Raw genomic sequence first — 25,989 nt, forward strand, 5'->3', positions numbered from 1 at the left:
AGTAAATTAAAAAGGTCATTTTCAACTAACCTAAATCATTCCACTAATTAAAGACAATGATACAAAATAGAAAGGTGTCTTTAGAGCCTGCCAATCAGAGGAGAAATCCCATCCTTGCTAATCACTGGTAATGTAATCTTGAAAAAACTAAAAAATAAATAAATAAAAACTTTCTGAACTTTAGGTTTCCTACCAATTAAACCTGGACATTAGAGAGTAATGAAGATTAGAGGTAATGTTTAGAATAAACATTAACAGAGGTTGTGGCTCAGTGGCAGAGCACTTGCCTCGTATATGTGAGGCACTGGGTTCGATCCTCAGCACCATATAAAAATAAACAAAATAAAAATATTGTGTCCATCTATTAAAAAAAAAAAAAGAATATACATTAACAGAATAAAAATACTTCAGGTAGAAAAAAATGAAGCACCTCACTTCACATACCTAATTATATACCCTACTGAAACCCAACTAAAACTACATTAAAAAAATTTTCTTAAAAGCAATATATGGGGCTGGGGTTGTGGCTTAGTTGGTAGAATGCTTGCTTAGCATTGGGATTAGCATGGGTTCGATCCTTAGTACCACATATAAGTAAATAAATAAAGTTCAATCAACAATTTTAAAAAAAGCAATGTATGTTTAAAAATAAATAATTAAATAAATAAAAATAAAAGCAATGTATGTTAAGAAAAGAGAATAAGACAAAAGATGAAAGCTTTAGAACATATAGATGAGAGGTAACCAACTTAGCAAACTTAAGGAAGAATACTAAACTAGTAGAAGAGAAAACCAGTCCATTTTATACCACAAAATTCCCAAAGGGCTAAGGAATTGACAATTCCATAGGAGTTCTGGAAGTGGGAGTAAAGAAAGATTAAAACAGAGGGAGCACCGGGGTTCTAACTCAGGGTAAGGCACTTGCCTGGCACCTGTGGGGCATTGGGTTTGATTCTCAGCACCACATAAAAATAAATAAATAAAATAAAGGTATTAAAAAGAGAGAGAGAGAGAGAGAGAGAGAGAGAGAGAGAGAGAGGGAGGCAGTCCATGTAAGTCATCAGCAGATTTCCAAATCACCTTCACCATTCTATACAATAGATGAATATTCTTCCCTTACAAAGACTGGATTTATTTACTTGAGATGGTGAAACAGTTTGTCTGAACAACCAGGTATATATGGAACACCATTGTAAAATCAGAACTAAATGAATGACTAGACTCTACCAGTCCTTAATCCTTACTTTTTATCTTTGTTCAAAGGTTTCTAGACAGGTCTTCACTTTCTGGACAAGAAAATATTCTTCTCTAAGACTCTGATCAGCTGAAGAGTTTCTCATAGGCCTATCGATGTACTTAGAGGTTCTAATTTGCTTTTTAATTTCCTACTAATCTAATCAAGCAATAAAAAATACCAATGAAAAGTTCCAAGTAGAAAATAGAGACAGGGCTGGGGTTGTGGCTCAGTGGTAGAGCACTTGCCTAGCACATGTGAGGCCCTGGGTTCGGTTCAGCACCACATAAAAATAAAATAAAGGCATTGTGTCTATCTACAACTAAAACTTAAAAAAAAAGAAAAAAGAAAAGAGAGACAAAAAGTCGCCTTAGCCTCTGAGTTCAATCCTATGTATCAAAAAAAAGAAAGAAACAAACAAGAAATCAAAAGCTGAATACAGAAGGATATAAATATCAAGTTGAGAAAAATCCTAATAGGTAAAATGGACAATTTATTCCCAGAATGATGAAAATGCCCTGAAATTAGATTTTGTTGATGGTTATATAACACTATCCATATACCAAAAAATATTGAATTATATACTTTTTTTTTTTTTTTTTTTTTTTTGGTACTGGGGATTGAACCCAGAGGGGCTTTACTATCAAGCTACATTCCCAGCACTTTTTTTACTTTGAGACAGGGTCTAAGTTTCTGAGAGGCTTGCTAGATTGCCTAGTCTGACTCGAATGTTATCCTCCTGCCATAGCCTCCTGAGTCACTGGAATGACAGGCATGTGCCACCGTGCCCAGCAAATTGTAAATTTTTTTTATTTTTTTGGTACCAGGGATTGAACCCAGGGCACTTAACCACTGAGCCACATCCCCAGCCCTTTTTTATATTTTATTTAGAGACAGGGTCTCGATAAGTTGCTTAGGGCTGCACTAAGTTGCTGAGGCTGGCTCTGAATTCACAATTCTCCTGCCTCAGCCTCCCTGGTGGCTAGGATTACAGGCATGTGCCACCATGCCTGGCACAAACTGTACACTTTCAATGGGTGGTAAATACCTTTAAGCCAATGAAGAAGAAACTGTCTGAAAATAAAAATATTAAAAGGGCTAGGGATGTGGCTCAGTGGTTAAGTGCCCCTAGGTTCAGCCCCCCAAAAACCAAAAAGAGAGAGAGAGGGGTGCAGAGAAAAAAAGATAAAGGTAAGGAAAATAAGATTATCATTACAAAGACAAATTTAAATAAAAAAGGTTTTAGACAAAGAAAACCCAAGGGAAAAATATAATCAACAAATTACTGGGGCTGGGGATGTGGCTCAAGCGGTAGCGCGCTCGCCTGGCATGCGTGCAGCCCGGGTTCAATCCTCAGCCCCACATACAAAACAAAGATGTTGTGTCCACCGATAACTAAAAAATAAACATTAAAATTCTCTCTCTCTCTCTCTCTCTTTTAAAAAAAAAAAAAAAACAAAAAAAAATTACTTCATGAAAATTCTCTAGAACTGAAAGACATGAGTTTCTAAGTTAAAAGGAATTACTGAAAGAACCATGAATAAAAAACAAATTCAGACCTGTAAATATCTTCTAGAAATTTCAAATCCTTAGTGATGAAAGCTAATCCTCAAGTTTCCACATTTAAATAAAATAGACCACACAAAGGACCAGAAATCGGACTTCTCAACAACACTGGAAGTTAGAAGATAATGGGGCAACACTTTCAAAATTCTCAAAGGAAATTATTTCCAACTTAGAAGTTTATACACCAACAAATTAGCAATCAAACATCAGAGTAGAATAAAGGCATTTTCAGAAATCACTAGTCTCAAAAGAATTTAACTCCCATGTGCTTGTTTTCTAAAAAAGCAATGAGGAAGCAAATGAAAAGATGATGACATGAAATGCAGGAAACAGGAGATGTTACAAAGAAAAGAAGAGGCAAACCCTCAAAATAATGATAAAGGGCAATTCTTAGATGACAGTTGGGTACAATTCTGTATCACCATTAAGCAAGGAACCAGTTCAGATTGGTCCAAACGCTCTAGATGAGATTTTTTTTTTCTTTTTGTACTTTATTTTACTTATTTATTTTTTTATGTGGGGCTGAGGCTCAAACCCAGTGCCTCACATGTATTAGGTGAACGCTCTACCACTGAGCCACAATCCTAGCCCCTCTAGGTAAGATTTCTGAAAATGATTAAACTAATAGACTATCTCATAGGTGAGAACAACTTGAGAAAAGATTTAGATTGCAGAAAGTTTGAGGTTGCGTTAACAGAACACAGAACACCACGCACAGTGAAAACAAAAATAAAAAGGAAATTTATTAATGCAAAACAAAGAACTTTTAGAGGAAAAGAAATCATCTACTACATTGCTGAGCTCTCAGTAGTGTTTATATCATCATTATAATATAAACAACACTAGATTGACCTAATCAAAACCATATACCATTATACCTCTGGGGAGAATGAAAGGGAGGAAAAGAGTATGTGAATACATTTTAGGACAGAGAAGAAAAGGAACTAATTCTTTTTTTTTTTTTTTTTTTTGTAGAAGGGATTGAACCCAGGGGCACTTAACCACTGAGCCACATTCCAGCTCTTTTTATTTCTTATTTTGAGACAGGGTCTCGCTAAGTTGTTGAGGCTGGCTTTGAACTTACAATCTTCCTGCCTTAGCCTCCCAAGCCACTGGGATCACACATGTAATGCCACCACATTACATGTGGCTAGGAAACTCATTCTAGAATAAATAGAACTAATTTCTCATGCTTGATAGAATGAACTCAACAACAACAACAACAAAAACCTAAAACAAAAAAATAAACATACATCAAACACAAAACTGTTATTAACAATGTACTAATAAAACCCAAAACAAGCTAAAACAACTGAAAGCCATTACCTTCAGGGAAGGGAAAACAGTGAGGAGGGGAATCAGGACTGCTACACTCTTAACAAATCTTTTTATTCTGCCCCCACCCGGATATTGAAGATTGAACCCAGAGGTGCTTTACCACTGAGCTACATCTCCAAACCTTCTTTTATTTTTGAGACAGGGTCTTGCTAAATTACCAAGGCCAGCTTCAAATTTGCAATTCTCCTCCTTAGCCTACAGAGTACCAGAGTTTATAGGCAAGTGCCATTGTATCTGGCTAGTCTTTGCAAATTTTGTAGACCAATTTTTATTTTATTTATTTGTTTGATTGTTTGTTATTTTTGGTACCAGCAACTGAAGCCTAGGGGTGCTTAAATACTGAGCCACAGTCACAGCCCTTTTAATTTTTTATTTTGAGACAGGGTCTGGCTAAGTTGCTTAGGGCTCCCTAAGTTGCTAAAGCTGTTCTCAAACTTGCAATCCTTGTGCCTCAGCCTCCTGAGTCACTGGGATTACAGGAATGTAACACCATGCTCAGCACTGAAGAATTGTTCTTATTCCTTTAAACAACATTCATAAGAACTGATAAAATGAATGACATATAGTAGATGCTAAAAATACCCTTGTATTTAAAGATACTACAATTGTCCGTATAGGTCAACTTTTGTACTGTCCCTGTGTAGGTCAATTTTAATTTAATACTATTCAGGCATTTTTATTTTGTTTTTCCCTTTTTTTCCCATTTTCAGAGGAACTAGGCATCAAAACCAGGGCTCTGTGCACGAATGCTAGGCAAGAATTCTGCCACTTAGCTACATCGCCAACCTCTTTGTATTTTGAATAAGTTAATAAAAGCAGACGTTGAGAAAAGACAGCCACCAGTGAGGTACCTGACAAGTGTTGAAAAGGCCAGTAGCATACAAAAGGAAAGGGAAACAAATCGAACCCCAGCCGGTGTAGCAGGAGGTCGGCTGGTCATCAACTGCAGTAATTGCTCAGCTTCTTCTTCAGTTGGTCTAAAAAGAAATAAACGATTAGACTTTACTTTTCTTAGTTGAGGGAAGACCAGGAAAAAAAAAATGAACTTGCCAACATTTTAACCATTCAGATAAAACTTTTTAACTTTATAATGATACCTCACTATAAAATCTTTAACATCTTAAGTTGTCAAAAGCAAAATTTATTTGTTTGTTTTTGTTTTTGTAGTGCTGGTGACAATACACAGGGCCACACACACACTGAAGAAGTAAGTGTTCTACCATTGAGTCACATCCCCAGCCCTCAAAAGCAAAACTTTTAAGAAAATACATTGGCTGGGTTGTGGCTCAGTGGTAGAGCACTTGCCTAGCATGCATGAGGCACTGGGTTCAATCCTCAGCACCACACAGAAATAAATGATTAAAATTAAAGGTCCATCAACAACTAAAAAAAATCTATATACATATATATTTTTAAAAAAGAAGAAGAAAATACATTGGAAAGCAGTATGGAGACTCCTCAGAAAACTTAGAATGGAACCACCATTTGATACAATTATCCCACTCTTTGGTATATACTCAAAAGATTTAAAGAGGATATACTTTGGTATATACTCAGCATACTAGAGTGACCAGCCACATCAATGTTCAAGCACCTCAATTCACAATAGCTAAGCTATTGAACCAACCTAGGTGCCCTTCAACAGATGAATGGATAAAGAAAATGTGGTACATATATATACACAATGGAATATTACTCAGCCATAAAGAACAATGAAATTATGGCATTTGCCAGTAAATGACTAGAACTGGAAACTATCATGCTAAGTGAAATAAGCCAATCCCAAAAAAACAAAGGCTGAATATGTTTCTCTCTCTAATATATAAATGCTTACTCCCAATAGGCTGGGGAGAGAAGTGGGGGGAATATGGGGAAGGGGATGGAATGGGAAAGACAAGGTAGTAAAATGAATCAGAATTAACTTTCTTATGTTCATAAATGAATACACAACCAGTATAACTCCACATCATGTACAACCACAAGAATGGGAAATTATACTCCATGTATGTATGATATGTCTAAATATATTCTGTTATGTATAACTAAAAAGAAAAAATTAAAAATCAAATCTAAAAAAATATACTTAGTGTTTTTCCTAAGACACAAACGCAAGCATGCCTTATATTACCCAGTAGTATGGGAACATAAAAATGAATGTGTAAGATAAAACCATGCAACACGATCTTAATAGGCAATAGTGAAAATTATAATTACATTAAGAGTTTTAAGATTTGTCAAAACTTAACTGTCAGCTACAGTAAATACAGAAATGGGGAGAAAAAGTAAAACTAATATATATATATATATATATATATGACTCTCTGTAACTGAAAACATTAGAAACATTCAAGTGTTTTATCTTTTTGTAAAATCCTTATCAAGAATAATTAGGTTGGGGGCTGGGAATATAGCTCAGTTGATACAATGCCTGCCTTGCATGCACAATCCCCAGCACCACACACACACACACACACACACACAAAGAATAATTAGGTAAGGCCTGGTGACACATGCCTATAAGCCCAGCAACTCAGGAGGCTGAGGCAAAAGGATCACATGTCTACCACTGAGCTACAACTCCAGTCCTGCTATCTTCTTTTCATTGCACAATTTGTAATACAAAATGAGTATCTTTTCTAGGACTTGGTGAAGTGTCACACTGCCTTCTAGGTTTGGATCATCTTCCAACATTTCATCCTTTGTACCTTCGGGTCTGAAATGAAAGTTCCTTTAAGTATAAAGAAGTTTGCTAGCATCACATACTCTGGAACACTGTCATCACTTTGAAACGATGACTTTCCTCATTTGTCTAAATGTGCTCCTTCACTCTGTTCCTCTGGATGCAAATCTAGGATCTCGAAAATGGTGCCAGTGTCAACATTCTCACAGTAAGTCACTTTCCTAAACTTTTCCCTGTAACATTTTTTTCTTTACTACATTTTACCTTTATTGGCTAATTTCCTCTTTTGCTTATCTGTTTTTGTAAAATGTCATTCTATATTATTACTGGGAGAGGAGGAAACAATGTAATACCTATTTGGCTGTGTGAAATGAATAACAGATGTGCTGGGCTCATTCACCAACAGAAACTTAAAAGAAATGCTGATCATGATGCATTCATTATTTACATAGCTGAAGAGCTCACAGCAAAATTTATACTTTATGTAATTATTAAGTTAATAATGTACTGTGATAAGTGACATGTGAACCATATTGAGGAAATGGCATTTTTTAACTAAATTGTAGTAACTGAAATTCACATATATCAGACACATAAATTAAGAACCATACATATTAATACAGGGAGAAATTCTAAAGGTTTCATAAAACTGACTAAAAAACCTTGTGCATCATATCAATTTTAAAGACTTTATGACCTCAGTTGCAAAAGGAAATATATGAGAGATTCACTTTAGCTGCATGGATCAGGTAAAGGATCTCTCATTCAGTGATCTCGTTGAGCTGTGGTGAAATTAGTTTTCCTTTACAATGTAATTCGAAATTGACAAACTGCTCTGAGCCTTCCCATATTTACATAATTCTACTTGCAATCTGACCAAAATAGATACATACATCCCTGTATAGAAATGCTTGGCACAAGAACTTTAATCTTGATATATGCCAGCTATTACAGGAGCTGAATGAAATCTAAATCCTCAAAATAAAAGCCTTTGGTTCACTTTCTTGGGATTAGAAATAAGAAAGTAAAATGACAAAAAAGGGAAAATATCAAAGTATTGAATACTTGAGTCCAGCGATCCCCATCAAAGCACAGTACAGACGTAAGAGTGCGCTGGCTTTCACAACATGCTCTTCTTTCAGTCCTGAATACACCGACACATTAGGCTCCATTTCCACATCAGCTTCTTCCACAATTCGGGTACTTCTTACTGTGGGAAGAATGCCCATCAACTCCAGAAGAAGCTGCCTCCTCATTTGCCAAAGGACAGAACTGCTGGTCTCTCTTTTTCTCTGTAAGAAATATGAACCAAGAAAAAAAGAAGGCATGAAGTATTTACTAAATTAGAAGAGTCTCAAACAGATCTGCCCCTCCCCCTCCTTTTTTTTTTTTTTTTTTGTGTGTGTGTGTGTGTGGTACTAGGGATCAAACCCAGGGCTTTACACATGCTAGGCAAGTGTGAAGGCCCCAGATCTCCCTATTTAAACACTCGAAATTGATGCATGTGAGAAGGTTGTCATAACTTCAGAATCTCATTTTAACAAGCCAAGCAAACTAAAAATCCACTGGTTTGTCTGAAGACTACTCACACTCTAATTTGGATTGGTTGCAGAGGAAAGACTAAATAATGATAGAAGTTGTAGAATATTATTTAAATGATAGTTTCAAAATCATAATGTACCACAGTATAAAACAATCAGACTTTGGAGACAAAAGATCTTGGGTTTAAACCCTAGTACTATAATTAGATAATTATATACTTTAGATACATTAGTTAACCTCTCTGAACTACAATTCCCTTACTAACAAGAAAGTGAATACTTGATTAATATTAATCTTACAGAGCTGTTATAATTAACAGTCTACAAGTCTATAATTACTACAGTTCTTCTGGCAAGAATGTTGTCTCAAGTCATTTTTTATCCTGCAGGGCCTAACACTATGTCTAACATGTAGGAAGCACTCAATGTCTATTAAGAAAATGACTGAACAAAGATAATAAATATGCAAGCAGTTCTAAACTAAAAAGGAGCCAAGTGCTCCTTTTTTCATATTGGAGTCAAATTTCCAATTTTTCATATTAGCATCAAATATGAAAAAAAGGGCTGGGAATGCAGCTCAGTGGATAAGGACCCCTGGGTTTAATCCCCAGGACCATAGGGAAAAAAAAAAAAAAAAGAAAGATATTATTTGATTCCAATCATAAATTATCCAGAACAGGTAAATTAATTCAGACAGAAAGTAGAATAAAGGGATTTCCAAGGGAGAGGAGGGAAGGGAAGTTTAATGGGTATATATAATGAGTATAGTTTCTGTTTGGGATAATTAAAAGAAAAATCTCATGGTGATGGTTGTCAAACACTGTAAATATTTTAATGCCACTGACCTGTATGCTTAAAAATTATTAATATGGGCCAGATGTGGTGATACATGCCTGTAATCCCAGCTACTGGGGTCAGGGTAATCGACTAAGGCAGGAAGATTCAGCCCCAACAATTTAATAAGGCCCTAAGCAATTTGGCAAGACTCTGTCTCTAAAAGAAATTTTTTAAAAGACCCTATCTCAAAATAAAAATCCAAAAAGGGCTGGCATGGGCTGGGGTTGTGGCTCAGCAGTAAAGTACTCGCCTAGCACATGTGAGGCCCTGGGTTCAATCCTCGGTACCACATATAAATTCACAGAACCACATATAAATAAATAAAATAAAGGTATTATTTGTCCAACTAAAAAAATAAATACTAAAAAAAAAGGGCTGGCATGTGGCTTTTAGCTCAGTTGTAAAATGTGTGCCTAGCATTTGAGTTCTGGGGATCTCGACTACCACACAAAAAAAATAAAAGATTAAGTGGTAAACTTTATGTTATGTATCTTTTATCACTACATACATACACACACATACAAAAAAATACATTAAAATTATAGAATATAATTTCTTTAGATGATCCTATACAACAGTTGTCATGAGTCTGATCCACAATCCTGGTGATTTCCAAGATGCTTTCAGGAGGTCCCAGAAAGGCAAAAAATATTTCTTTTAGTAACACTAAGACAATGCCTTTTTTTTACACTATTCTCATAAGTATACAATGAATTTTTCCAAAGGTTTCTATTAAACCACAAGTTGAAAAGATTTGAAAAAATCTCTATATTAAATAATATCAATACTCATAAAATTTTTTGTTTAGGAAAATATATTTTCCATTAAAAAGATACTATGTTCATATTTCATACTGGTACTATTCCTAATTTTTTTTTTGTAGTTGTAGATGGACAGCATGCATTCATTTTATTTATTTTTATGTGGTGCTAAGGATCGAACCCAGTGCCTCACATGTACAAGACAAGCACTCTGCCACTGAGCTACAGCCCCAGCTCTATTATTGCTATTTTTAATAAATTAAATACATAATACAAAAAAATTTTGGCTTTAATTTTCCCCCGCTTCCAGTACTAAGAAATTAGACCCAGGAGCATTCTTGTTTTTTGGTACTGGGGATTGAACTCAGGGGCCCTTAACCCCTGAGCCACATCCCAGCCCTATTTTGTATTTTATTGCGAGACAGGGTCTCATTGAGTTGCTAAGCACCTCACCATTGCTTGGGTTGACTTTGAACTCGCAGTCCTCCAGGAGCATTCTACTACTGAACTACATCCACAGGTCCCAAACACTTTTTTTGTTTGTTTGTTTGGAGACAGGGTCTCACTAAGTCTTAAGGTTGCCTGAAACTTGCAATTCTCCTACCTCAGCCTCCTTTCAAGTCATTACAGGCAGTATGATTACAGGCATGCACCACCACACCAGGCTACTGTTAATTTCTAACATGGGAAATATAAAAAGATAAAAATTACATAAACAAAAGTTCTTTCATTTCCTCAAGTATTCCTTAAAAGCTGAGAAAGTCCCTGAAATTAAGTTTAAGAACCATTATTCTGGGCTGGGGCTGTAGCTCAGTGGCAGAGAGCTTGCCTTGCACGTGTGAGGCACTGGGTTCAAACCTCAGCACCACAAGAAAATAAACAAATAAAATAAAGGCATTCTGTCCATCTATAACTATTAAAAAAATTTTTTTAAAAAGAACCATTATTCTAATAACATCTTCCTAAACATGTTTCTTCTTCCCCTTTTAGTAACTGCCAAAATATCCTGATCCTTAGCCTACAGGGATATATAATCTCACCTGCTGTCCATTTCGGATAAAAGTTCCAAACCATGTCCGGACTTTTGCATTTGTTCCAAGAAGCAAACCACTAACAAAACAAACCAAGTCACTCACTCCATCTTCACAAGCTTCGTTTTTAGTGTGATCCAATGTTAAAGCCACCCCAAGGCCTGGCAAGTGACATTCTTCCACCTAACACAGCAAAGAAAACAAACACAATATTAAAAGGAAAAGAGCCAAAATGTTTCAAAATCTAAAGCATCTAAGTTTAGAGAAAAAAATAAGACAAAACATAAAAACCCAGAGAGGAAGATAACACATCCAGTATGTAATTAAAATCTGCAACCTCTATAAGATTCTAAAACTATCTTAAGAAAAGTACTTTGTCCTAATATAAAGTGCTTTAATTCTTTAAACAATAGGGTCTCTTACCACCATGCCTCGGACCTTCAGGGCCTGAGAAGGATTCATTTTACATAAGAATCGTAAGGCATCCGTTCTGCGCCTTCCTCCAAGACTTTCTTCATCTTGTCGTTCTCCATTTTTTATCAGGCCTCTACAAACTAAATATTTAAGAATCTCTATTATTTTAAGATGTTTTTCACACCAGTCTTTTTAATTTTTTAAGACAGCGTCTCACTAAATTGCTTAGGGCCTTGCTAAGTTGTTGAGGCTGCCTCAAACTTGCAATCCTCCTGCGTTAGCCTCTCAAATCACTGGGATTACAGATGTACACCACCATGCCACGCGAACAGAAGAATTTTTTTTAATGTTGCTTTAAATTTTATACACACACACACACACACACACACAGGGGATGACTCAGGAGCAATTAACCACTAAGCTATAACATCCCCAGCCTATTCTTTTTGAGACAGGGCCTCACTAAATTGCTGAGTCTAGCCTTAAACTTGCCATCCTCCTGCCTTGCCTTCCAAATCACTGGGATTACAATGCCCAGCTGAAAAGAAGTATCTAAGTGGATATCACACAAGGAGCAAACAGACAAAGTCAGGAATTATAACCCCAGATCCAGTACTTTTCCTCCCTGGAAAAATTACAATTCACAGATCACTTTGCTTAACAAAAGTTGTTTTTACTTTTATATCACTCAGACCCAAATAACAATCTTCAGTTATTAGTACTTTAAAAGAAAGGTGAAATTTCTTCATTGATTTTTCTAAATTTATACCCAGTACTTTTGGCAAACTGTCAGTAATAAAGCTTAAAAAAAATGGTCTGACTGTTGATATTTCTGATGACATATATCTTATATTGCTCTTTGACTGTATTGCAGATGTCTCCTCTTTGCTCCCTCAGCATAGAGATCACATCTTCTAGTTGTCTGACATATTTTACTGGTATAACATTGGGGTATAATGGCAAAAAGAAAAAAAATTAGGGCTACATACTCACTATACTTAAATTTGCAATGTCAATACAATTTTGAAATTCCTGAGCTTGGCATACCTATAATGAATACTCACTAAAAACTTTCAAAAGATAAAATCTGATGGGGCTGGGGTTGTGGCTCTCAGTGGTATAGCGCTTGTCTAGTATGTGTGAGGCACTTGATTCGATCCCTAGCACCACATAAACAAATAAAATAAAGGTATTGTTTCCATCTACAAATTTAAAAAAATATTTAAAACAAAATGAAAAAATCTGAAATAGAATTCCATAAAATATCTCTTCCTAGAACTAAAAAAAAATTTAAAAAAGAAAGAAAATTAGGTCCTAGCTGAGCACAGTGGTGTATGACTATAGTCCCAGCCAGATACTAGAGCTACTAGGGACCTGCTGAGGTAACAAAGAGAGACCCCCGCAACCTCAAAAAAAAAAAAAAAAAAAAGATCCTACTGTGAGGATGGCCTTAGGCCTGAGTCTAAGCAAATCCATTTTAAAAACTCCAGCTTGAAACCTATAGTCTCACCAGGCCTGCCTAACGGAGCCCACAAGTGTGGCCCTCAGGCAGAAACAAGTCACTTCCCCCATCCTAATAAACTGGTGAAAAGATCAGGGTGGGGATAAGATATTTTAACCCCTGGATAAATGATGTCACTTAGAAATCCGGTGGCAGCTGATAAGGACTGAAAGGGGAGTCGAAAGCCCCACAATTTGGTATAAATAATACGGCAAGTGAACAGACATTTAGCCAGCCAACAATGATGCCCTCACACTGAGATCCTAATGAGGTCTTAGACTGACACTCCAATTCTTCTGCCTGAACCTCTGTGTTGTCCTCACTGCTCTCAAATTCTACAGCTATATCTTGAACCTGGTGAGAGCAGCAACTTCTCCTAGCCATCCTCTCCTCAACCTGCCGTCAGCTCCACCCCAGAAGAAGCCTCCCTTGGTTCCTAACCTGATCATGGCAGTCTGAGTGAGTGCCTATCTGCTGGACTAAGGCTTGCGACTTTTGATCTGACACTTGAACTTAGCATACAAAGGGAATGTCTGTCATTAGCCTGTCATGATTAAGTATGTTTGCAGTGCTTAGAATTAATTAATCTAGAAATGTTTGGTTGTGAATTAATTAATCTAGAATTGTTTGATATGAATTGATTCTGTCCATTGTAGTGCCTAGTATTAAGGATTGTTGTTTTCTTGATTAAGAACCTACAGAAGGCTGGGGATATGGTTCAAGCGGTAACACGCTCGCCTGGCATGCGTGGGGCACTGGGTTCGATCCTTAGCACCACATAAAATAAAATGAAGATGTTGTGTCCACCGAAAACTGAAGAGTGGGACTGGAGTTGCAGCTCATCAGTAGAGCGCTTGCCTAGCATATGTGAGGCATTGGGTTTGATTCTCAGCACCACATATAAATAAGTAAATAAAATAAAGGTCTACCAACAATTAAAAAAAAAATAAAAAGAACCTATAGAGTAAAATTGTATTGAGTGATTTGAGTGAATAAAGCATTGAAAAGGGCAAAAGCACATGGACATTCTTTATTTCTCCCCCTCGACTGAGTAAGTTGCACCTTTTGCCCATCGCAACACCTATATATGCCCAACCAAATGTTTCCAATATTCCATTTTTAAATTATATTTACCTTCATTAAAACTATCAGGAACATTGGCCACCAAGAGACACAAGAACCAAGCACCATTTCTAACATGTAGCAAGGCTTCAGCTACATCAACTATAGGAAGCAAGGAAGGGAGCTCTATAAGAAAACAAAATCAATAGCACTATTAAAATAAGATATTGCATTATGTTAAATATAAATGTCTTTTGATATTTCAAAAATGCCACCAAAATGCAACTAAAATACTTATTTTTCATAGTCTAGAGCTGAGTTGTTCAGTAGGATAGCTATTAGCCACACATGAATAGTTAAATGATACTTAAAATAGTTCATTTCCTCAGTCACACTGCTAGATTTCAAATAATCCACAGTCACACATGGCCAATGGCTACTAACTGAATAGCACAACACAGAATATTGCAGAAAGTTTCATTGAATAATGTTGGTATAAAAAGAAATTTTCACAAAATTCTTTGCATTTTTATTTTATATCATACATATAGTATAAAAAATCTGGAAAATACAAAAAGGTAAATAAAATTAAAATTAGCTCTAATCCATTACTCAACATTATTTTATTTAAATTCCTCCCATGGATATTGTTTTTGTCTTAAATTTTAACAACACTGGGACTATATTTTATTTACTACTCTGCCCTTTGCTTTTTTCATTTAAACATACTATAAACATTTTCCAAAATCATTAAGCAGTAAAATCATTAAACCAAATAAACCATCTTAATGTGTACATAATATTCCATACTATAGAAATAAAATAACTCACTTAATGATTGTTCTACCACTAGTCTTATTTATTTATTTATTTATTTCGGTACTAGGGAAATGAACCTAGAGGTGAGCTATATCCCCAGCCCTTTTTATTTTTAACTCAAGTTTTTACTAAGTTAAACTTGCCATACTCCTTTCTCAGCCTCCTAAGTCATTGTAATTACATATATAGGCCACTGCACCCAGCCTACTAGTCACTTTTATCTTAAACTTTTCAGGCATATTTTTAGTAGATGATCCCTAAAATAACAACATTCCACCCCAAGAAGTTAAATAGTATCATTCAACAAGAAACTATATCTGAAATGTATCTTTGTACTAAATATAATACCTGCTTGTAAAATACAAAGTACATCTGCAGCTTCCTCCAAATAGACTGGACTCTCAAAAAGCTCAGAAGACTTGAAAAAAAATTCTCCATTGGATTCAGACACCTTTAAAAAAAAGAAACAATAATAACTGTATTAATATCAGACAATAAATTAAATCCCTATTTTTATAATTACTAGTTGAGCTCACAAAATATGTCTCTTAATATGTTACTAATATACTGTAACAGGATATACAATATTGGTTAATTTCAACCATTTTGAGCCACAATTACTATTCAGACATGGTAACATTAATCTCTAGCACTGATTTCTATATATATATTTGGAGTTATCCGAAATTAAAGACTAAGGCAAAGAAATTATCTAGGCATGCTATTCATATAAAATGAAGCTTAAGAAAGTCAAAAACTGGTCTGGGGTTGTGGCTCAGTGGTAGAGCACTTGCCTAGTATGTGTGAGGCACTGGGTTCGATTCTCAGCACCACATATAAATAAATGAATAAAGTAAAAACATAATCAATGTCTTAAAAAAATAAAAAACAGAGTCAAAAACTGAGCCAAGCATAGTGGTGCACATCTGTAATCCCAACTACTCTGGCAGCTGAGGTAGGAGGAGGCAAGCCTGTGCAATTTAATAAAATCCTGTCTCAAAATTTAAAAAAAAAAAAATTTTAAAGGGGCTTGCAGTGTAGAAAGTTGAAAAGCACCCCTGGATTCAATCCCCAGTATAACAACAAAAAATCTGTAAACTTAAAACAGCATTTTAACAATATAAATTCATGTTCAATTCTAAAAAATAAACAAATAAAAAGGCTGGGATGTAGAGTCACTGAGTTCAATCTCCAGTACCACCAAAAGAAAAAAAAAAAAGATGCAGAAAAGTTTGGGTTGAAATTAAAGAAGATCAGTATAGTGGGAAAGAATTAAAGAATTACTTGTGATAGGAAAAATTTTTGAATGATTTGTAATATAACCTTAAAAACTTTAATCTAAAACTAGCTAAAAAGCTAGACATGGGGCTGGGGATGTGGTTCAAGCGGTAGCGCACTCGCCTGGCATACGTGCGGCCCGGGTTCGATCCTCAGCACCACATACAAACAAAGATGTTGTATCCGCCGATAACTAAAAAATAAATATTAAAATTCTCTGTCTCTGTCTCTCTCTCTCTCTCTCTGTCTCTCTTTAAAAAAAAAAAAAAGCTAGACATGGTGGCACACACCTGTAATCCCAGTGACTTGGAAGGCTGAGGCAAGATGATCCCAAGTTGTAGGCCAGCCTCAGAAATTAAGTGAGACCCTGTCTCAAAATAAAAATCAAAAAGACTGGGGATGTAGATCAACACCCTTGGGTTCAATCCCAACTATAAAAAATAAAAAATAAAACTAACTACCCCAACCCCATGCACACACAACAGTATCCTCTTTAAAAACAGAACTGAAATTATTTTTATCCATAATTTTAAAACTACTGTATTTACTAAAAATTAACTGACCCCGAAATTCCAATAGTAAATAATTTTGCTTCTGAAACCTTGGGTCTAATCTCATATGTCATTTTAATATGAAAACCCAATTTAGTTCTTCACAGATTCCAGAAAATTTAGAACATTTAAATTCAAAGTTTCATTTAACCATAATTACCAAGAAATCCATGACAAAGTAATGTATAATTTTTCTAAGAGAAGAACTTTAACTCTTTAGTATAGCAATTAAATCATCTAGTGAGGCTAGCCAATCAATCACCCTACATCCAAATTAGTTTTGTACTCCTTACTCAGTATCATATGACATATTTGATGCTTATCTAGCACCTAAATGAATTACACAATTTTTTCAGTTATATTTCACTACATTAAATGAGGCAAATTACATCTCTAAAGGTACTACCAAACTTGGTATTTTTACAAATTTTGAGATCAGTTCCTTTCTAAATGTCAAGCCCTTGTATGGATTCCATGGGGGGGGGGGGGGGGGGGGGGGTTGGCAATCCCTATGATAGAGGATGCAGAATGGGCATAAGTGGGGGAAAAAAAAAAAAAAAACTAGAGAAAGTCTTTAAGGCATGCTTTTAATCTCCTTTCAGTCGTTGAAAGGAAAACATATCAAATAGAAATACCATACTGCCTGCTTTCTTGCCTCCATTTTTGTCTACCTTTCTGGTATATAGACTTTAAATCATAAATACTTTGAGCTATGGTTAAAAATTAAGCACCTTGTTCATAATGGCCAACAGTTCACTAAGCACAAGACGCAATCGACGAGGTGAATCACTGTGTTCAAATTCTAATGTTAGTCCGTGTTGAAGTTGTGATACCAGGATGCTCTCTCCACTGCCTCCTCCAAGTTTATGCCTAATAAGTACAAACATATAAAACAACTATTATAGGAACAATGACATGGAAATAATTGCATAAAATTATCCATTACTAAAATACCCTAGGAATTATACACTTTAAATATTCACTATTACTTCTGAAATACTAGTTTGCCCATATATTTCAGAAATTCACAAGGTGTGTAAAGACTGCCTCACATAACTCATAGTTAACATTCACTTCCCTTAATAACACTGGCTTATTTCCGGATTCACAATGGGTAGGGAAGGTTATAATATCAGCCCAGAATCTTTAGATATCAGTGTGATGTTAAACACCTCCCAAGTGATTTCTATAAACCATTCTAATCTAGTGGAAGCTATCATACCCACTTCCCACCAAGAATTACTGACTAATCAGTTTACCCTAAACACAATAGTACACGGCCATATTTTCCTATGCAAGATTTTATAATACAGAACTCACAAGTTCCTACAATTTTAACTATAAATAGAAAAGACCTAAATAAAACACTCTCCAAAATTTACATTCTTGTTTTTCTCTCTGCTCTGAAAATTTTTGACTTTCTACTCTTTGGAACATTCAAATAAATCCAAATCCATATATTATACAACATACCTAAGCTGTTGTTCTTTGCTGGCATCTTGTTCTAAAGCATGAAAATCCACAGACAACAAAGCAACAATGGAGTTGACAGCTTCCACTCCAGAGAGAAGGCGAAGGATAAGTTTTTTATCCTGAGCCCAGCTTTGGCTCTGGTCAGCAGGAGCACAGAGTGCCATCCGCACCAAGCAGGGAAGCAGAAGTCTTAATTCTGGATCACTTAAAGATGCCAAGCGAACAACATCCACCTTCTGCATTGCCTCAAAAGCAAAAGGGCTGACAAACTGAAGGCTTGTGCACTCAGTCATTATCACTGTTGATCCTAATGATTAAAAATAAATTAATAAAAAGTAGAGCTATAATTTCCACATGTATGTACACTCCTCTTTTTAAAAACCTGAAAAATGTGATAGATTATTAATAGGTCTCTATGTTGGCAATGTTCCTGGCAATGTTCCAAGACCAGCTTTCCTTCTACTGCCATCTGGAAAATGAAAAAGAAAACAAGAATATACCAGTGTCTTTTCCAGCCTTAGGAGTCTTCTGCTCTAATACAGAAGAAGTATATAAAGTCCAGAGAATTAAGTTACAGGTCCAAAGTAGTATTAGTAGTTAACGGCGAAATCCCGAAGTTGAACCCTCATATACTATATACCATTTCAAGGCTTTCTTTTCTTCAACAGACCAGTCACATGAGATCCACAAAACGTGAATGAAAGTAAATGAATGGCCATAGCCATACTTTTGCAGCATCACCCGCCTAACCAACAGGTGTAAGGAATTGTTGGGCTTCTATTTCCCACACTACTGGACATGGAAACACTGGCCAGCCACCTCACTGGCCAAAAATAATGTCAGAGTTAAGGCTCTATAGACCACAACACTATCCTATGTCTCCTGCGTTACTGGGTAAAAAATGGGTAAAAAAAAAGCAGATGTTTGTGGGTGCAATTAGCTAAGAGAGAAAGGCGAGTGCCACTCTGGCAGTCGTGTATCTTCAGAAGTAATCAAAGACACCAAAAAAGGGAAAGGGGGCCACCGACCTAGCAGATAGCCAAAGCCGTCCTCTCTTAAGACCGACCAACTAGCAGAACCGTGGGAGGAAAGAGCCGTGGGAAGAAACGTTGCTTTGCTTTCAAGCAGGAGCAGCTGGTCTTTTAGTAGAGGGGTGGGCTGATGGAGCAGAGGCTCCAAGAACCAGCGTTCACAGGTCTTACTCCAGGGACAAGGAGAACCAACAAGTCCCTCAGGCTGAAATAAGTCTGACCGGCTGCCGACAAAGACCTGGGAACGCGCTGAGATCTGAGAAGCGGACGCTTCGTACCTTAAAATCTACCCTCCAGTCTCAAGGGACCCCTCTCGAATTCCGCGTCCTAGAGGCGGGACTCGGCAGAAATCTAGAGCGCGGTCCGAAGTTGGGCCTAGCGATAATCCGGATCCCCAAAACTCTAACTGTGCCCGAGTCGATTCGGGCACCAAGAACTTAGACGGTGGGACCAACCGAGTCGTCGATAAGATGGGGACAGGCTGGGGACACCGCACAAAGGCAGAATCGAGCCTGGAGAGAGGGAAAAGCAGAGGAGCTTTTTTCAACCTGCACCCAGCACCTTCATTCATCCCCAGCGTCTGGCTCCCGCCGGCCACCGTACAGAACTGAGAGGAAGGGTGGCAGCAAAAGGAAACCCAGAGACGTCGGCGTCGACGCAGCGGTGCGCGTGCGCGTGCGCGGGCCCGCCCCTTCCTCCACCCTACTTGCCCTGCCCAGGTTATTTAGATGACACACCGTGTAAATGTTAAAGTTATTCCTCCTCTTCTTGGACCGCAACCGAACTCTACCAGAGGCTGTGCATACCCAGCACCAAAATTACAAAATCCAAGGATTTGTAGGAGAATTTGAAAAGTAATCTAACCCTAAGCCTTACATTCTTCGACCTCACACACCCAGGAGTCAAAGGAAAAAAAAACGCCTTTTGGATAAATTTAGTTTCCTTAGGTCCTTCCGGGAAGGTGGGTAAAATTTCAGGAATTCTCTGGGACTCCTGTTCAAAATTGTTAGTGCCTGCAAAGAAGATCCAAAGCTTTGAACAACTTTTCAAAAGATGTCTGATCACCTAGAAGGTATCCACTAATCTATGTATCTTCAGCATTTATTTCAAACTATTTCTTGTTCTTCGTTTAGTCAGCATATATTTGGCACCTTCTATTTACCAGGTATTTTGCTAGGAGATGGAAACAAAAGTTTGGTTTGGTTTGGTACCAGCGATTAAACCCAGGAGCGCTCAACGACTGGGCCACATCCTCAGCCCCCTTTTATTTTCATGTTTTCTGTTTTGAGACAGGATCTCGCTAAATGGCTTAGGGCTGAGTTGCTGAAGCTAGCCTCAAACATGAGATCCTCCTGCCTCAGACTCCTGAGTCGCTGGAATTACAGATGTGTGCCACCACACCTGGCCCAAACCAAAGTATTTTACAAAGATAAAGTACAGTGTACTTTCTAATTGACAGAGGGATAATCTCTAAAGGTTTGACTTTCAATTTACAAGAGCAGCACAGCAAGAAAAGAACTAATGGTGACGCATTGACTCTGGAGACTGAGACAGGAGGATGGCAAATTAAGGCCAGCCTCGGCAACTTAGTGAGATCCTGTCTCTAAACTAAAAAGAAGATGGGCTGGGGATATGGCTCAGTGGTTAAGGGCTGAGCACCTAGATTTCATCCTTGATACCAAAAAAAAAAAAAAGAAGAAGAAGAAGAAGAAAATAATTGTGTGTTTGAGTGTTTTCCAATGTTTCTCAAAATTTTTTGCCACCTAACCCAAGTAATACATTTCACATTGTGACCCAGAACACACATTTGCATATATCCATATGTTGTATAAACTTATGTTCCATCTAAAACAGATAAAACACATACCCATATCTGCATGTAAACAAACGTTCATAAAATAATACACATTCCACAGAATACATATTCTATTTCCTTTATTTAAATTGGCCAATCATTACATATTTAAGTCTATTATTGGGTTACAAACTGTACAAAAAGAAAAAAATCTCTTTTTAACTTAAGGCCTCACACATGCTAAACACTAAACACATCGCTGAGTCACATCCCAGCTTTTTTTATACTTTATTTTGAGACAGGGTCTTACTAAGTTGCTGAGGGCCTTGCTAAATTGCTGAGACTGGTTTTGAATTTGGGATCCTTCTGCCTCAGATACCTAGTTGCTGGGATTACAGGCATGTGCCACCGCAACCAGCTCACTGTTCCTTTTTAAGCTAATAATTATTAATGACTTCTTTGTTGAAAAGTTGCTAGGCACTGTGATAAGTGTTTTATATCTAGTATATCATTTAATCCTTTGAAGTAGGTAAAAGTTTCCATTTTAGAATTGTGGAAATTAATCTCATAGGAATTAATTAATCTTCATAGGAAGAGTAAGGAGGATGAAAGTGGAAGAGATGGGTATGAATTACATGATTTTTCAGATACTTTCCAACACTGCTTATGATCCTGTGATCACTACCAAGAAACATGCGGATCCAGTATCTTCATCTAGCAAGTTATATTCACATAGATGAGGCTGACACGTAACTTTCTCAAAAAGTCTCCCTCTCTCCCTTTCCATTCTTAGTGAATTATCACCACCAGCTTGAGTTGCTCAAACTAGAAAGCTACAACTCACGACTCTATCCCTATCAACTTTCTGAAGTCTTGTTTCTAGGGATCAAACCCAAGGACACTTGACCACTAAGCTGCATCTCCAGCCCTATTTATTTATTTATTTATTTAGAGACAGGGTCTTGCTACATTGCCCAGGCTGGCCTCAAATTTGCAATCCTGCCTCAGGCTCTCAAGTCTCTGGGATCACAGACATGCACCACCATGCTGCTGTTCAAGTCTTTCAGATCCTTGAAACATCATGTTTACTTGTGAAATCATTTTGATAATCATTATATAGAATTTGGATACTTTTGTGAGAAAAGATTTAGCCAAGAACTTTTTTTTTCTTTGTGGTAATGAGGTTGAACCCATGGGCACTCTACCACTAAACTACAAATCTAGCCCTTTTAATTTTTTGAGACGGGGTTTAGCTAAATTGCCCAAACTGGCCTCAGCCTTGCAGTCACTGGGATTACAGGAGGGTGCCACCATGAGCTTTTAAGTTTTATTTGTTTCTTCTCAGGCCAACTATACTAAAATCAGTTTTTAAATAACCTTACAGTTTGTATGTTTAATTAGGCAGATTCTCATTGCAAATAGTAAGCCTACAGATTAACCCTAAATCTAGTTGCTTATAAATCCCATAATCTTTGATTTTCGTAGGACTAGCTTATATTATGATGGTGTACCTTTTTGTTATTAAATAAAGTATTTAAGGAAATAATCCTTTTTTTTTTGGTACTGAGGATTGAACCCAGGGGTGCTCAACCACTGAGCCACATCCCCAGCCCTTTTTTATATTTTATTTAGAGACCGGGTCTCACTGAGTTGCTTAGTGCCTCACTAAATAGCTAAGGCTGGCTTTGAACTCTGGATCTTCCTGCTTCTGTCTCTGGAGCTGCTGGGATTACAGGCATGCGCTATTGCGCCCAGCCAAGAAAATATACTTTTACCAAATCTGTTTTTTCCTCACATTTTAATATCTCTGAAATTTTAATGTCTTAAAATGGCAGCATAAATAAATACAAGTTTTGGTGTCAGGTTTGATGAAACACATTATACAGTTCCTATATTTTGTTTAAGTCAAAGGAAAGACTTTCTTGGATAAACATTCTTCTTTTGACTGGCTTTCTTGGATTTACTCTTCTCTACTTTATTTCTTAGACTGGAGGAATAAGGAAACAGAAAAAAAAAAAAGCAAAGCACATTTAACTACTGTTTTAGGTATACTATGTGCTTTTGTTTTTGCATAAATAAGCTTCAAAAAATCAATGCTCTTTGGAAATAAAATCTACAAGTACACACATAGACCTTAGAAGACATGTTTCTCAGCCTAGAACTCTTTTTTAGAGTTATTCTCAGTTTATAACTATTTGATCTTACATCTCCCTTGTTTTAGCCTGTCAAGATCTTTGACTTTTACACAAGCTTTCTGCTTTAGCTTTGGTTAAGCAGATCATATCTTCACTTGTAGTTCAACATGAGACATCCCTGGGGGTTGACAGTTCCACCAACCCAGTCTCTTTGGTCTGATTGTTTAACCAGTTAAGAAATCAACTCAGCTACTAAAATACTTTTCTACTGTGGAATAACGTTCAACTTCTTTATTGATGAGCTCAGAAGACAAGAGATTTTTTTATGGTCTGACTTCTCTCCAGCTTGGACTCCTTCCTTATGTGTCTCCAACTTGGGCTTCTGCCTGGTGTCTTTCATCAGTTTGAACTGCTCATTTCTCTTCCTTCTCCCTATTCCTGTACCTTTTCCCATGCAGGTCTTTCATTATCTTTTTGTGCAGTAAATTCCTTTGAATCTTTTTTTTTCCCCCGGGGGGGCGGGGGGGGGGGTTTGCTAGGGATTGAACCCAGGGCCTTGTGCATGCAAGGCAAGCACTCTACCAACTGTTCCCTTTTTACCTTTTTTAAGGTTCCTCCAGTGTTCCCATGTTAAGAAACCTTTTCCTGACAAACCATCTACCTTTCACTAGATTAGGTATCCCTCCACTATGTTTCCAGAAGACCCTTTGCTTCCTTCAGTCACAGTACTTTAGACATTGCACTTTAATAAAAAGACTTAACCAGAAAGTGAGTACTTTGAGGGCAGGAACCATATTTTCTATGCCCATGGTAGAGTATAGCACTTAATACTGATTGGTTGAATTTCATATTCAAACATAGGAAACCTCACTAAATAAGCTATTAAATGTCTATTGCCATAATATATCAATTTATCAACGTTGTCAAAGGAATGAGATTGATGTCAGTTATTCCCTTTTGTATATGTACTGCATTATGTCATACCACTTTAAGGTGAGGAGTTTAATTATGTTTACACAACTGTTTCCCAGTAAACTGAGGACTTACGATCAGAGATTTATTATACATAATCAATTATTTTGTTATTTTAGTGAAACTATACCAGCTTTTAATGTTGGTTAAAATGTTGCTAGTAGTTTCTGGGACCTATCTTTTAAAAACCTTAAAAACTAGAAAAGTTGCCCCCCCCCCTTTTTTTAAAGTATCTTTAACTTTTCCACAGCATTTCTGAAATCATTTGCAAGTTCTTTCACAACCCAGGATATAATTCATGTGGATATGGAGATTTAAGCAAAAAGTTCCTTGAAATAAGTTACCTTAGGTTGGAATTCCATTAAAAGCATAGTTCTTAAATTTTAGAGCTTGATAATTTCAAGTTTTTTTTTTGGAGGGGGGTAGGGGTGATGCTAGGGATCAAACACAGTCTTATACATGATAGCTCTACCACTGAGCTATATCCCCAGACCATGAATTTTCTTTTATTACTGATTGAAATCAGGGGATGCTACACCACTGAGCTTATCTCCAGCCCTTTACATACATACATTATATACATATATATCTTTTAATTTTTAAAATTGGAATGGGTTGAGACAGGAAGGAGGTAAAGTAGGGGGGTGGGTATGGTGGTGAATGCCTGTAATTCCAGTGACTTAGGAAGTCGTGGAGGCAGGAGGATTGCAAGTTTCAAGGTCAGTCTCAGAGAAGACTGTCTCAAAATAATAAAAAGGGCTGTGGAAGTGGCTCTATGGTTAAAGTGCCCCTAGGTTCAATCCCCAGTACCAAAAAAAAAAAAAGTGGGGGGGCTAAATTTGGACTAGTTTGTGCTTTGTATGTTTTCCATCCTTTTTCTTGCTAAAAACATATTTAAAAATCCTTTTCACCACCTTTAAGCAGCTTTCTAAGTCTTCATTCTGGATTTGACTTTTCTAAGAACAATGGGTATTAAACAATCATCCTTCATAACTTTATAATTGTCAAAATTTGTTTTGCATCTTCCTTTGAGGTTCACAAAGCTGATTAGAAACATTTGTTATTGGGCTGGGGATATAGCTCAGTTGGTAAAGTGCTTGCCTTGCATGAACATTACCCTGGATTCAATTGCCAGCACCACCCCAAAAAAGAAAGGCTAGGCATTATTGTGTTCAATTACCAATGAGCAAATGGAAATTATAAAGATTAGGCGTTTTGCCTGAATTCACAGCCAGTCTGTGGCAAACCTTGGAGGAACTATTTCAAAATGACCACAATACTTTTGGTATATGTCCTTAAGAGACAAAAATGTTTTAAGATGGAAATATTTTCAACAGAATGAGACACCACAATGAAGGCTTCATGAATAATTTATTCCATTTGAAGTTTTTTGTTTTTTTTTTTTGTTTTTTTTTTTTTAAAAAGTATAAACCTTTTCATTTCCTCAATCACAATTTGTACAACTCAGTGTTATGGCATTCGGCAGCAATAGTGTTTGTTCCTTATTCTTTTTTGTCACGTTAAAAAGAAAAGCAATTGGACCATATTAAATGTCACTGCTAAACAACAACTTTAAAACGCCCCTTCATAAAGTGACCAAGCCATTTTGAGAGGGTTGATGCTGACATGTCCAGTAATGACGTTACAATTTGTAGTTTAAACTCAGTAACTTTTAAGGTCCACATATCCAGTTTACTTTGAAAACTAAAGCTATTTTAAAACTTCATGAATATATCAACCTGAGGAGTATTTTAGGTCCCAAATCCAGTTTTTAAATTTATACTCCACAAAAAATAACATATATAAAAAATTTAAACCACAGTTCTGGGCCCATTAAAACACCAAGAAAAAACAAAAGTTTTAAGATTTCCAGCTGATTGTTGAGGGATGGGACAAAAATATATATGTTAAAACATTTTTTCCTTAATTTAGACAAACTAAAATATTAAGAGGAAACCCAGACCAAAATA

At 36.6% G+C, this 25,989-nt stretch overlaps 1 protein-coding gene across 4 annotated transcripts in view; it reads right to left on the reverse strand.

Moving 5' to 3' along the window:
• Ints2 (integrator complex subunit 2) overlaps positions 1 to 19,732 on the reverse strand; it is a 50,832-nt gene extending 31,100 nt beyond the window's left edge. For 2 of the 4 annotated variants that reach the window (XM_046423243.2, XM_058572328.1), the window contains exons 1-9: positions 19,666 to 19,732; positions 18,087 to 18,393; positions 17,345 to 17,483; positions 15,133 to 15,235; positions 14,038 to 14,151; positions 11,412 to 11,542; positions 10,998 to 11,171; positions 7,884 to 8,110; positions 4,990 to 5,115 (exon numbers count right to left, since the gene is read on the reverse strand). In XM_046423243.2, the coding sequence (XP_046279199.1) occupies positions 4,990 to 5,115; positions 7,884 to 8,110; positions 10,998 to 11,171; positions 11,412 to 11,542; positions 14,038 to 14,151; positions 15,133 to 15,235; positions 17,345 to 17,483; positions 18,087 to 18,393; positions 19,666 to 19,684 (1,340 nt within the window). In that variant the 5' untranslated portion in view covers positions 19,685 to 19,732. Of the gene's footprint in view, positions 1 to 4,989; positions 5,116 to 7,883; positions 8,111 to 10,997; positions 11,172 to 11,411; positions 11,543 to 14,037; positions 14,152 to 15,132; positions 15,236 to 17,344; positions 17,484 to 18,086; positions 18,394 to 19,395 lie in introns of all 4 variants that reach the window. The other 2 variants (XM_046423245.2, XM_046423246.2) reach the window with 2 other exon arrangements.
• Positions 19,733 to 25,989: the final 6,257 nt, after the last annotated feature.

Source organism: Marmota monax, unplaced genomic scaffold (assembly GCF_021218885.2).
Source record: "Marmota monax isolate L192 unplaced genomic scaffold, Marmota_monax_Labrador192_F-V1.1 WCK01_AAM20220418_F8-fsc00171, whole genome shotgun sequence".
Classification (NCBI taxonomy): domain Eukaryota; kingdom Metazoa; phylum Chordata; class Mammalia; order Rodentia; family Sciuridae; genus Marmota; species Marmota monax.